Source organism: Rhinoderma darwinii, chromosome 4 (genome assembly GCF_050947455.1).
Source record: "Rhinoderma darwinii isolate aRhiDar2 chromosome 4, aRhiDar2.hap1, whole genome shotgun sequence".
Classification (NCBI taxonomy): Eukaryota; Metazoa; Chordata; class Amphibia; order Anura; family Rhinodermatidae; genus Rhinoderma; species Rhinoderma darwinii.
In genome coordinates, this window is record NC_134690.1 from 36,271,780 (window position 1) to 36,285,059 (window position 13,280).

The following is a 13,280-nucleotide window of genomic DNA, read 5'->3' on the forward strand; positions in this document are numbered from 1 at the left end:
GCCGCATGGGGGAGACGCCAAGCCCGACGCGCGTTTCGGCGGATGCTTTCGTCCGGGGGTGGCGTCTTCCCTGCGGGACCCTCCCTTATATCTGAACATGATTAGAGAAGATTGGTATCCGTGTGGGTAATATGGGAGGTTATTTCGGCGACAGGCCGGGGGTAGCAAGATGGCTACTGCCCCACTTCCGGTGAACCGCGTCATCGAGGCGGACGTGCGCGGACGCTGTCTGACAGCGCCGCCCACGTCCAGCCAGGATTGAAGACCCGGCCGAAAGTGAGTGAGCCACTCCCCCACCCCCAGCTAGCGCACACCTCTCTCACCCCGTACCACTGGTTCAGAAGCAGGCTTATGAAACAGTTAGAGATAACTGAAATAAATGTATGTAGATATAGATAAGGGGATCGGGAGACGATAAATGTTAGTTTAATACCAAGAATATGACACATATGAATGTAACCTGTGAGGAAGAGAAAAAGCAGAAAAGAAGAGAAGGGAGAAACGGAAGAAACAAAGAAGGGAAACAGAGACAGAAAAAACGCAAGTGTGTGTGAATGTTGACAAGAGGACAGTCCATGTAAACACTTGGATGATACACTGATATGTAAATAAGGGACCGAAAAAAACTAAAAAACTGAATAAATAAATAATTAATGGATTACTAAGTGAAGGAAGTGACAAAATATGTGTAAATAAAGAAATAACAAACCCATACCATTTCATTGTATGTATGTATGTGATGAATATGCAAATGTATGAAGTACTGTATGTGAAAATTCTATATATATATAAATAAATAAATAAATAGTCAAACATGTTCATTATTATGAATACATCAAAAATAAATAAAAATTATATATATGTATAAATGTATCCATATACTGTTGTGTAAAAGAGAAAACATAATGTATATAAATAAATAAAGAAGCAAAAAAAGAGCATAATTAATATATGTATTGGGTTTGCCAAGATTAAATAGTGTAAGACCATATATTAAAGAGAAACAAGAAAAAAGATATATATATAGACTATTTATATTTATGCAAATACATGATCAGTAGTGTTCACATTCAGTACATCAATGGTTTCAGTCCATACACAAAAGAAACATACACAAATGTACAACAATGTATTGCAAGACATAAACCAACAAGCAGGGGTATCTATAAACACTATTAGGCATGAGTGTACAATAAATAAATGAATAAAATCCATGGTAAAGAAATACATCAATAAAAAATATATGTGTATATATATATATATATATATATATATAAAAAAAACAACATGCACAGGTATATGTATATAAAAGACATGCAAAAATAAGTCAAATACGTATCTACATGTCTATTGTGTTAAAAAATCAATCAATATGTGTATAATGGCAATGCATAGATATCTACATATCTATATGTTAAAAAATTCGTAGATGTGTATAAAGGCAATAGTGAAATATATAGAATGATAAGATACATAATTAATACCAGTTACCAATACATTATAAAACATGACAATATATATAATACGTAGATTATACCCGCATGTGTATGTCTAAAGTGCATAGTATGATCGATAAAGAACCCCACATGGATCTGATGACAGCATCCCCATAGTAGAAAGAGAGCGATAAAGCATATATACAATATAGAAACGATGAGTAGAATGACACCATGCCAGTGGCCAAGGAGCATACATATATAATATCTTCAACGCCTCCAGAGTCCATAGCCTCCAATATCTTCAGCATATATATCTCCAAATATACCAGCATTTCTATATACCTTCAAAAGATAAAGAGTTCATAGAAGAGGGTAGTTAACAAGGTAAGGACTGTATATATAAATACATAATAAAATAATAAAACAATATATATTTATTGATTAAAAATAATTAAAAAACCTAGACCCACATATATACCTATCTTTTGAAGGTATATAGAAATGCTGGTATATTTGGAGATATATATGCTGAAGATATTGGAGGCTATGGACTCTGGAGGCGTTGAAGATATTATATATGTATGCTCCTTGGCCACTGGCATGGTGTCATTCTACTCATCGTTTCTATATTGTATATATGCTTTATCGCTCTCTTTCTACTATGGGGATGCTGTCATCAGATCCATGTGGGGTTCTTTATCGATCACACTATGCACTTTAGACATACACATGCGGGTATAATCTACGTATTATATATATTGTCATGTTTTATAATGTATTGGTAACTGGTATTAATTATGTATCTTATCATTCTATATATTTCACTATTGCCTTTATACACATCTACGAATTTTTTAACATATAGATATGTAGATATCTATGCATTGCCATTATACACATATTGATTGATTTTTTAACACAATAGACATGTAGATACGTATTTGACTTATTTTTGCATGTCTTTTATATACATATACCTGTGCATGTTGTTTCTTATATATATATATACACATATATTTTTTATTGATGTATTTCTTTACCATGGATTTTATTCATTTATTTATTGTACACTCATGCCTAATAGTGTTTATAGATACCCCTGCTTGTTGGTTTATGTCTTGCAATACATTGTTGTACATTTGTGTATGTTTCTTTTGTGTATGGACTGAAACCATTGATGTACTGAATGTGAACACTACTGATCATGTATGTGCATAAATATAAATAGTCTATATATACATCTTTTTTCTTGTTTCTCTTTAATATATGGTCTTACACTATTTAATCTTGGCAAACCCAATACATATATTAATTATGCTCTTTTTTTGCTTCTTTATTTATTTATATACATTATGTTTTCTCTTTTACACAACAGTATATGGATACATTTATACATATATATAATCTTTATTTATTTTTGATGTATTCATAATTATGAACATGTTTGACTATTTATTTATTTATTTATATATATATAGAATTTTCACATACAGTACTTCATACATTTGCATATTCATCACATACATACATACAATGAAATGGTATGGGTTTGTTATTTCTTTATTTACACATATTTTGTCACTTCCTTCACTTAGTAATCCATTAATTATTTATTTATTCAGTTTTTTAGTTTTTTTCGGTCCCTTATTTACATATCAGTGTATCATCCAAGTGTTTACATGGACTGTCCTCTTGTCAACATTCACACACACTTGCGTTTTTTCTGTCTCTGGTTTCCTTCTTTGTTTCTTCCGTTTCTCCCTTCTCTTCTTTTCTGCTTTTTCTCTTCTTCACAGGTTACATTCATATGTGTCATATTCTTGGTATTAAACTAACATTTATCGTCTCCCGATCCCCTTATCTATATCTACATACATCTATCTCAGTTATCTCTAACTGTTTCATAAGCCTGCTTCTTATCCAGTGGTACGGGGTGAGAGAGGTGTGCGCTAGCTAGGGGTGGGGGAGTGGCTCACTCACTTTCGGCCGGGTCTTCAATCCTGGCTGGACGTGGGCGGCGCTGTCAGACAGCGTCCGCGCACGTCCGCCTCGATGACGCGGTTCACCGGAAGTGGGGCAGTAGCCATCTTGCTACCCCCGGCCTGTCGCCGAAATAACCTCCCATATTACCCACACGGATACTAATTTTCTCTAATCATGTTCAGATATAAGGGAGGGTCCCGCAGGGAAGACGCCACCCCCGGACGAAGGCATCCGCCGAAACGCGCGTCGGGCTTGGCGTCTCCCCCATGCGGCTACATGAATCCGGGTACGTGACATTTTGTTACCTAATGCACATGGCCACTTAGATCCAGGTTGTACTGCTCCTCAATCAGTCTCAGCTATACTGCTACATGATAGTAACCTATATTTACTGATTACAACTACCAATACCAGTGTATGGTGTTATAGACATCAGAATTACTTGATCACTTGATCTATTCCCTTATACTTATGCTACATGTATCGAGCTGTTCACTGTTAACATTTAACCCTGGGTCTTTGTTATTTAATACCATCATCAGTATCTTTTCATGTATTCCGTGTGGGCTGACGCCCTTTTACACTGTATGACTCATTTTTAACTGTTTGTCTTTCTATCTGTTAATAAAGAAAGTTTTTCTATTACACATTATTTTGAATGTACTTGACCTCTTTCTCTTTAGGTTTCATAGTATATATGCTGCTCTTCATAGTATATATGCTGCTCCCGTAGTATTATATGCTGCTCTCCATAGTATTATATGCTGCTCTCTATAGTATTATATGCTGCTCTTCATAGTATATATGCTGCTCCCATAGTATATATGCTGCTCCCATAGTATATATACTGCTCTTCATAGTATATATACTGCTTTCCATAGTTTATATGCTGCTCACATAGTACTGTATATATGCTGCTCTTCATAGTATATATGCTGCCCCCCATAGTATATATGCTGCTCCCGTAGTATTATATGCTGCTCTCCATAGTATATATGCTGCTTTCCATAGTATTATATGCTGCTCTTCATAGTATATATGCTGCTCCCATAGTATATATGCTGCTCTTCATAGTATATATACTGCTCTTCATAGTATATATGCTGATCCCCGTAGTATATATGAGAATAGATGAGCATGTCATCCAGTTAGACCAGAACAAATTGCTAAAAATCATCCCGGAAGAGGTTGTTTTCAGACTGCTGAAATCTGGCGAGGGCAGTGCATCGCCCAAAGACATGACAACATCCTCATAATGCCCGTCCCGAGTGGTAAATACCGCGTACTACTCATCTCATTCCTTGATTTAGATCAAGTTATAAGCTCATTAATCCATCTTAGTAAAGATAGAGGCCCCTTGATACGGGCAAATACCTTGGAGATAAGCGGAAGCCGGCAGTCGTTTTTCATAGTGATCTTATTTAGACCAGAATAGTGAAGTCATGGACTCATGGATGATGATTTGTAACCAGATACGGCCGTCCACGGCGAATAGAGAGCCACCAATAGGGGGCATGTTCTTTAACTTCTCCTTCTAAGCTCTCTCTCCAGATATTGAGGCTGTTAGGCTATGTTCACACGGAGTATTTTGGGGGAGGAATATCTGCCTCAAAGCTCCAAACGGAATTTTGAGGCAGATATTCCTCCCCCAAAATACTCCGTGTGAATAGCAATGATCGCGCCGTTTTTCGCCCGCGGCCATTGAGCGCCGCGGGCAGAAAACACGCTTTCTCCTGCCTCCCATTGAAGTCAATGGGAGGTCGGAGGCGGAAGCGCCCGAAGATAGGGCATGTCGCTTCTTTTTCCCGCGAGGCAGTTTTACTGCTCGCGGGAAAAAGACGCCGACGCCTCCCATTGAAATCAATGGGAGGCGTTCTCGGGCCGTTTCTGCCGAGTTTTGCGACGCGGTTTCCGCGTCAAAAAACTCGGCAAAAGACCCCGTGTGAACATAGCCTTAGGACAAGCTGCGTGTTGCGGTTTTTAGTAGGTTGAGCAATGATTTCCCAATTTCTGTATCAATTCCTCACAGTTTTCAAGACCTCTTCTTGCCGTCATTGAATATGAACCTTCAAGGTTTGATTTTAATTGCAGTAGCGGTAAGCAATGAACGTTTCTATTGAATGACGGCAAGCAGAAATGTAAAAAAATATGAAGTTGATACAGAAAGTATGTTTTTTATTCTACGGATATTTGATGAAACTCGAACATTCCTTTTTATCATTGTCTAATGTTCTGATCCAGCTGACAAAGAATATAGATTTTTTTAATACAGTCCAAAAAGGACACCACACAGTTCAGTGTCATAGGGGAATCAGCACACACAAAAAATACAAGTATTATCTAAGCTTAAAGGAGAAGTAGCCAAGAGCTGGCAGGACCACAAATGCTAAACCTGGAAAATTTAATATTGCACCAACCCCCCCACCCCCGGTGTTTTTCGGACATGGATAGTGTACCCATCCTCAGATAGGACAGGGTCCCAACAGTCACAACACAGAGCCCAGAGCATCCACCAATTTCTCCATCAATGGCGAAACGAGTTGCAGCCAATGCCTAGCAATAACTTTACAGGTGTGATAGAGTATTTTAGCAATGGCTAGCTACCACATAACATCAGCAGGGATCTCTCCCACATATCCCAGTAAACCTGTCAGTGGGGTATTAGGTAAACATGTCCCATATTCTGTGTTGTCCAAATGGTTTTTACAGGTAAATCTCTGTTACCTGCAAAATATTTTCTCCACCAAGAATGAGTCAGATGATCCCGAGCCTTCACTCCCTGTTATGGCGTTGATGTTTTACAAGGCTTTTAAATAAGTTGAAAAACATCTAATAATATGAAGCGTAGTTCAATGGTGACATTAATGTGGCAGGAAGTAGCTAGCTTTTCCTCCTGCCTGGAATTTTGTAGGTATTAATATAGCTGGCAATGGTATTGAGGCAATGACTGTGGCTGGGAGTATTTATGAAAGCACTAGTGGGCTTCCTACGTACACCTCTGACACCTACAATTGCCTATACAAAAAATACACAATCACAATCTATAAAGTACAAAATAAAATAAAATAAAATAAACTTTTGAGTAGAAATGTTATACAAATTTACAATTCATGATTTAATAAAATATAATCCGACTATAATACATATAAATGAACACAATCCCTGGGAAGAATGTGATGTGGGGTGAATGTAAGATAGAATGACTCCTTAAAGGGTTTTGCATAATTTAAAAAATTCTGCATTTGGGCTCAAACTAGAAAAAATACCAGGCTGTGTAATATACTTAGAGATTCCACTCCAGCCCTCGCGTCTAGTGTGCTCCCCAGCGTTCCTGTTGCACCTCTGTGCTGACCAGACATGATCATCAGGTAACCGCAAGGGAAAGTCCAACACAGATCTCCAGATTAGAAAATCTCCAGCGATAAATACACAAGATAATTTTGCCTTGATTCCTGTCATGACCCCGCAGGACGCCAGGTTTGCTTACCTCCTGACGGCAGCAGCCATGGATCAGTGAGTGCTGGTCCCCGTCTCCTCCTCAGGAGATGCCAGCGCTCACTTCCGCTTCGCTCTGCTGTGTCCCGTAGGGTGCCTGAATTAAAGACCAAATTAGCTCATAAGCACACTAAACTATAAGAAGGGCTCTGCCCCTTCCTGCATTGCCTGAGCGTTTTTGTCGTTACCCTAGATGGTCTCTGCAAATGGTCTCCTAAGTATCTTCCAGTTTCAAGTGTTCCCGTTCCTGCTACCTGTATCCCGAGTTATCCTGCTTCAAGCGCCGTATTGAGTTGGAGTCATGCTGCGCTGAGTACTATGCCTGTCCTGCTACACCACGCCTGGTGTCTGCCTGCTGCCTAAGTCCTATCCGAGCCTATCTTCCTACTGTCTGAAGCTACCATAGGTACACCTATACGAACTATAGACTTTGACCTGTGTCCTGTTGGCCAGCTGCCATACCGTTAAGGCGGTACGGCCTAGTGGGTCCACGCACCCAACGTGACAATTCCGACAAGTGAACCGATACTTAGGAAAGGGGAATATATTAAAAAAGATATTTACATTGATTGGAATTAATTTCCTCCATAGAGAATGGCTATAAAGCCGAGTGACAACCATTATGGTCATCATCAGAACTCCTCCATGACTTTCCCGGACTCTCCCCTCTCCTCAGCCTCATAACTCTGTTTATTTACCCATCAAGCAGAAAACACATGAAGTGAAAGATGAAAGAGAAAACAGAAGAACAGAGTTTTTAAAATATTTTTTTAAAATTTCCGCAATAATAATAATGAATTAACTAAATCCAGGTGCCAAATTTAGGAAAGGTATTGCCGCTGATGATGATTGATGTTCGGGCTCTACATGTTGTCTCGTAGCTTTGTGTTTGATGTCCTATATGCCGCCTCAAATAAAATCCTTTCTTTCCCTTTCGAGGATCCAGTAAGTCTTCGTTGACTTTTCAATGTTTGTTGATAAAAAAGTTATTTTCTGCGTTTTTCTTTTTTATAAGATGTCAAATTGCGCCTATTAAAAAGTGATGATGGTTCTTCATGGTGACCTGTAGAAGAACACATACGTTATAACCAGAAGAACATCCACACACACCTACTATTTACGAGGGGGTGGCTGCTTAGTATTATTATTGCACACAGATAAGACTTCTGAAAGGATGCCAGTCACACGGTTGACACATACTCACTGATGTATTGATGTTCTGGTGTCCATATCTGATGAAAATTATCGATGGCAATGTCTAGAAAAAAGAGGAAGGAATGAGTTAAACACATTGACTGTAGTTATATACATAATACACATCCAGAATAACTGTCCCGGACTGGGGAGGGTCTCAGATACTTACTGTTCATTCTGATTCTTTACTGCCCATATCTGAAACTGTAGATGTTATTATCTAGAAAAAGGGCAATAAATTAAGCAGATTGATTGACAGGTCACTTTCACGTGGCAGTATTTTGGTCATTATTTTCCACCAGTATTTATAAGCCAATACCAGAAGCAAAACATAAATATAAAAAGTATAATGGAAAGATTTGTAACTTCATGTTTTGGACCAACTCCTGTTTTTTGCTTATAAATACTGATACAAAATAATATATAAAAACTGCTGTGTGAATGTGGCCTTATATCCTTATAGGACATAATATACAAACAGAATACATGTCCTGGACTGGGAAATGTCCCTGACTGGGGAGAGTCTCGTATACTGACTACTGATGTTCTGATGTTTTTCTAATATTTTGCTGCACATAGCTGATAGAAATTGTTGATGTTATTGTCTAGAAGGAAAGGAATGGGTTAAGCAAATTGTTTGACTGTAGCTATGGTATATACACATGTGGTATATGCACAATATACACATAATACACATACAGAATATAAGTCCTGGACAAGAATGGCCTGGTCTGGTGGGGGTCTCCTATACTCACCCTTTATTCCGATGTTTTTCTTCCCATGACACTTGATGTTATTGTCTAGAAAGAAGGGACAGAGTTAAGCAGATTAATTGACAGGTCATTTGTCAGTTTCACACAGCAGTATTTCGGTCAGTATTTTGCTTCAGTTTTTTTAAAGCTAAAACTAGAAACAGAATAAATAGAAAAAGTAAAATGGAAAGATTTGCACCTCTTCCAAGTTTTGAACCTACTCCTGGTTTAGGATTATAAATACTAATACAAAATAATAAGAAAGATACTGTGTAAAAGTGGCCTTATAGCTATAGACTATATCAGGATTCAAACCCAAAAACTCCTGTGTCCGAGGCAGTAGCTCTTCTCATTGAGCTATAGGGGATGTTGGACAGCTCCACTGCTGAATCTGTTGTGTCGGTTTTATTGACTTTTGCCTCTCTGGATTCCTTTCCTTTAACCCCTTTAGGACACAGCCTGTTTTGGCCTTGTGGACACAGATGATTTTTTCAAATCTGACATGTGTCACTTTATGTGGTAATAACTCCGGAATGCTTTTACCTATCCAAGCGATTCTGAGAATGTTTTCTCGTGACATATTGTACTTTATGTTAGTGAAAAAATGTGGTCGATAAATTCAATATTTATTTGTGAAAAACTTCAAATTTTAGCAAAAATTGTAAAAAATTTGCATTTTTCTATATTTAAATGTATTTGCTTGTGAAACAGATCGTAATACCACACAAAATAGTTACTAGTTAACATCCCCCATATGTCTACTTTATGTTTGCATCATTTTTTTTCACGTCCTTGTATTTTTTGAGGACGTTACGAGGCTTAGAACTTTAGCAGCAATTTCTCATTCTTTCAATAAAATTTCAAAAGGCTATTTTTTCAGGGACCAGTTCAGTTCTGAAGTGGTTTTGAGGGCCTTATATATTAGAAAGTCCCCATAAATCACCCCATTTTGAAAACTGCACCCCTCAAGGTATTCAAAACCACATTCAGAAAGTATTTTAACCCTTTAGGCGTTTCACAGGAATTAAGGCAAAGTAGAGGTGAAATTTACAAATTTCATTTTTTTTGCCAAAATTCATTTGTAATAAAAAAAAATCTGTAACACAGAAGGTTTTACCAGATAAACGCAACTCAATATTTATTGCCCAGATTCTGCAGATTTTAGAAATATCCAACATGTGGCCCTAGTGTCCTAATGGACTGAAACACAGGCCTCAGAAGCAAAGGAGCGCCAAGTGGATTTTGGGGCCTCCTTTTTTTAGGAATATATTTTAGGCACCATGTCAGGTTTGAGGAGGTCTTGTGGTACCTAAACAGTCGAAACCCCCCACCCCCGAAGTGACCACATTTTGGAAACTACACCCCTCAAGGCATTTTTCTAGGAGTATAGTTAGCATATTGACCCCACAGTTTTTTTGCAGAATTTAGTGGAATTAGTCTGTGAAGATGAAAATCACCTATTTTTCTGTGGAAACATAGAATTTTTTCATTTTTACAAGGAATAAAGGAAAAAAAGCCGCCCAACATTTGTAAAGCAATTTCTCCCGATTACGGCAATACCCCATATGTGGTCGTAAACTGATGTTTGGACCCACAGCAGGGCTCAGAATGGAGGGAGCGCCTTTTGGATTTTGGAGCGCAGATTTTGCTGGATTAGTTTTCAGTGCAATGTCGGGTTTGCAACGCCCCGGAGGGACCAAAACAGTGGAAACCCCCCAAAATTGACCCCATTTTGGAATCTACACCCCTCAAGGAATTTTTCTAGGGGTATAGTGAGCATTTTGGCCCCTCAGCATCTTTTTTAGAGCTAAGGTGACCAAAAAACAACGATTTTGGCGCTTTAAATTCTTTATTTATTACAGCGTTCACCGTGCGCAATAAATTACGTTTTCATTTATTCTGCCGGTCGGTACGATTACGCCGATACCATATGTGTATAGTTTTTTTTAAGTTTTGCCGCGTTTGCACAATAAAATTATGTTTCTATAAAATAATTTATTTTCTGAGACACGCTATTCTGAGCCGTAACTTTTTAATTTTTTCGGCAAAAAAGCTGTGGGAGGTCTTGTTTTTTGTGGGACGGGTTGTAGTTTATATTGGTACCATTTTGGGGTAAATGCGACTTTTTGATCACTTTTTATTCTATATCTTGGGAGGGGTGGTGACCAAAAAATAGCGATGCTGACAGTTTTCCGTTTTGTTTGCGGCGTTCACAGTGCGGAAAAATTAACATTATAGTTTCATAGTTTGGGTCGTTACGAACGCGGCGATACCAAATATGTGTACTTTTTTTTAACGTTTTCATTTTTTCCCTATAATAAATGACTTATTATAGGAAAACAAAACCTTTTATTTTTACACTTTTATAAAACATTTTTATTTACTTTTTTTTACACTTTATATTTTTGTTAATTAACTTTTTTTTTTACTTTTTACACTGCAGCACTGATCGCTGCTAGAATACATTACACTACCTAGGTAGTGTAATGTATTCCAACTGTCAGTGTGACGTCACAGTCACTCTGACAGTTGGTCTACGAGGATCAGCAGAGGATGATCCTCATAGGCCGACATACATGGCAGACTTGGGGGCCGTTGTCTGGCCCCCGGGTACCATCACAAGCATCAGAAGCCCCCACGATTGCATGGGGGCTGCTGATGCGCTGCAAACCCGCTACATGCGGAGATCGCAATCGAGCCCCGCATGTAACGGGTTAATTGCCAAAATCAGCGGTGATGAGCCGCTGATCGGCAACACTGGAGAGTGTCAGCTGTCGGGGACAGCTGATTTCCAAGTTCCCGATGCACACTGTCGCCGACAGTGTGCATCGGGAACGACACAGTGACTTCCTGTCACTCTGAAAGGAAGCCTATCAGGACCAGCCGAAGGTTGGTCCTGATGGGCTTCCGTCCATGGCAGACCCGGAAGCCATTGTTTGGCTTCCGTTTGCCATACTAACTATCGGCAGACCCCGCGATTTCGGACGGGGGTCTGCCGATATGCTAGAAACCTCTAAAATTCGGCGATTGCACCCGATCGCCGAATTTAAGGGGTTAATTCGCCTAAATCAGCGGCAAAGGACCGCTGGCCGGCAAGAGGGGAGTGTCAGCTGTCGGCGACAGCTAACCTCCCGGTTCCCGGTGCACACTGTCGCCGACGGTGTGCACCGGGACCAACTCAGTAACTGTACGTCCTCGTGCGGGAAGTAACCTCCCGCGAGGACGGACAGTTACGTCCTGGTGCGGATAGGGGTTAATGCCTTTTAGGTCTCACTCTTTTGGCTTACTATATAAACCTGTCCCTTGCCCTTCCTGAGTGTCAGACCATTGATGTTCCTGCCTGTAGTCTAGTTCCTTTCTCTACAAACTGTAGCAGCTTATTTGTGTACCGAAATTTAATTCATCCCTGACCACGTCTCTGCTTTATGCTACAACTTGTTGCTGCTTATCTGTGTACTGATGGCTCCAGTCAACAATAGCAGCCATGCTGCAGTACTGCAGATCTTCTCCTATTCAAATGAATAGGAGCAGTACTGCAGCATGGCCGCTATACAATTTACGGAGCCATCTGCTTCCGACACCTGCCACTGCATAACATCTAGAGCCCAGAGGAATCTGGAATAGTTGATCGGTGCAGGGTCTTGGTTTTGCACCCCCACCAATCATATACTGATGATCTATCCTGTGGATATGTTATCAGTATATTAAAAAAAAAACGCCCTGTGCCTGTACAACCCCTTTAAACTGATTAATTTAGTTATAGCTATATACATAATACAAAGACGGAATACATGTCCTGCACTGCAGAAAGTCCCTGTCTGGGGCGGGGGGTCTCGTATACTCACTTCTGATGTTCTGATGTTATGCTGGCCAAGTCTAATGAAAATTATTGATGTTAATATATAGTAAAAATTTTTAGAAATTAGTTATACAGATTGGTTGACTTATAGATATACAGTATATGCAAGGACAGAATACATGTCCTGGACTGGAGAATTCCCCTGTCTGGGGTGGGTCTTTTATACTCACTAATGATGTTAAGATGTTATGCTGCCAATGTCTCATAAAAATTATTGATGTTAGTGTCTATAAAAAAAAAAGGGAAGAGATAAGTTAAAGCGGTTGTCCGGGCACATGGCGGTTTTTTATACTGATTATGTATGGAGGATAGGTCATCTGTATATAATTAATTGAGGTTCGACACCCGTACCCCCGCACCAATTAGCTGCTTCGGCTGACTCTGGGCACCGGATGTCCGTGCCGGAAGCAGATGGCTCCGGTCACAGTATAGCGGCCATTCTTCAAGACAGCAGCTCTGCTCCTAATCAAGTGAATAGGAACAGGGTTGCAGTACTGCAGCACGGCCGCTATACTGTGACCGGAGCATTCTGCTTCCGACACCATTTACTGCATAAAA

General features: G+C 39.4%; 1 protein-coding gene across 3 annotated transcripts in view; it reads right to left on the reverse strand.

Moving 5' to 3' along the window:
• Positions 1–7,668: 7,668 nt before the first annotated feature.
• The window catches only part of LOC142759140 (embryonic protein UVS.2-like), a 30,583-nt gene continuing 24,971 nt past the window's right edge, over positions 7,669–13,280 (reverse strand). For 2 of the 3 annotated variants that reach the window (XM_075861022.1, XM_075861025.1), the window contains 3 exons: positions 8,867–8,911; positions 8,122–8,175; positions 7,669–7,980 (listed from right to left, as the gene is read on the reverse strand). In XM_075861022.1, the coding sequence (XP_075717137.1) occupies positions 7,904–7,980; positions 8,122–8,175; positions 8,867–8,911 (176 nt within the window). In that variant the 3' untranslated portion in view covers positions 7,669–7,903. Of the gene's footprint in view, positions 7,981–8,121; positions 8,176–8,280; positions 8,332–8,866; positions 8,912–13,280 lie in introns of all 3 variants that reach the window. The other variant, XR_012883090.1, reaches the window with a different exon arrangement.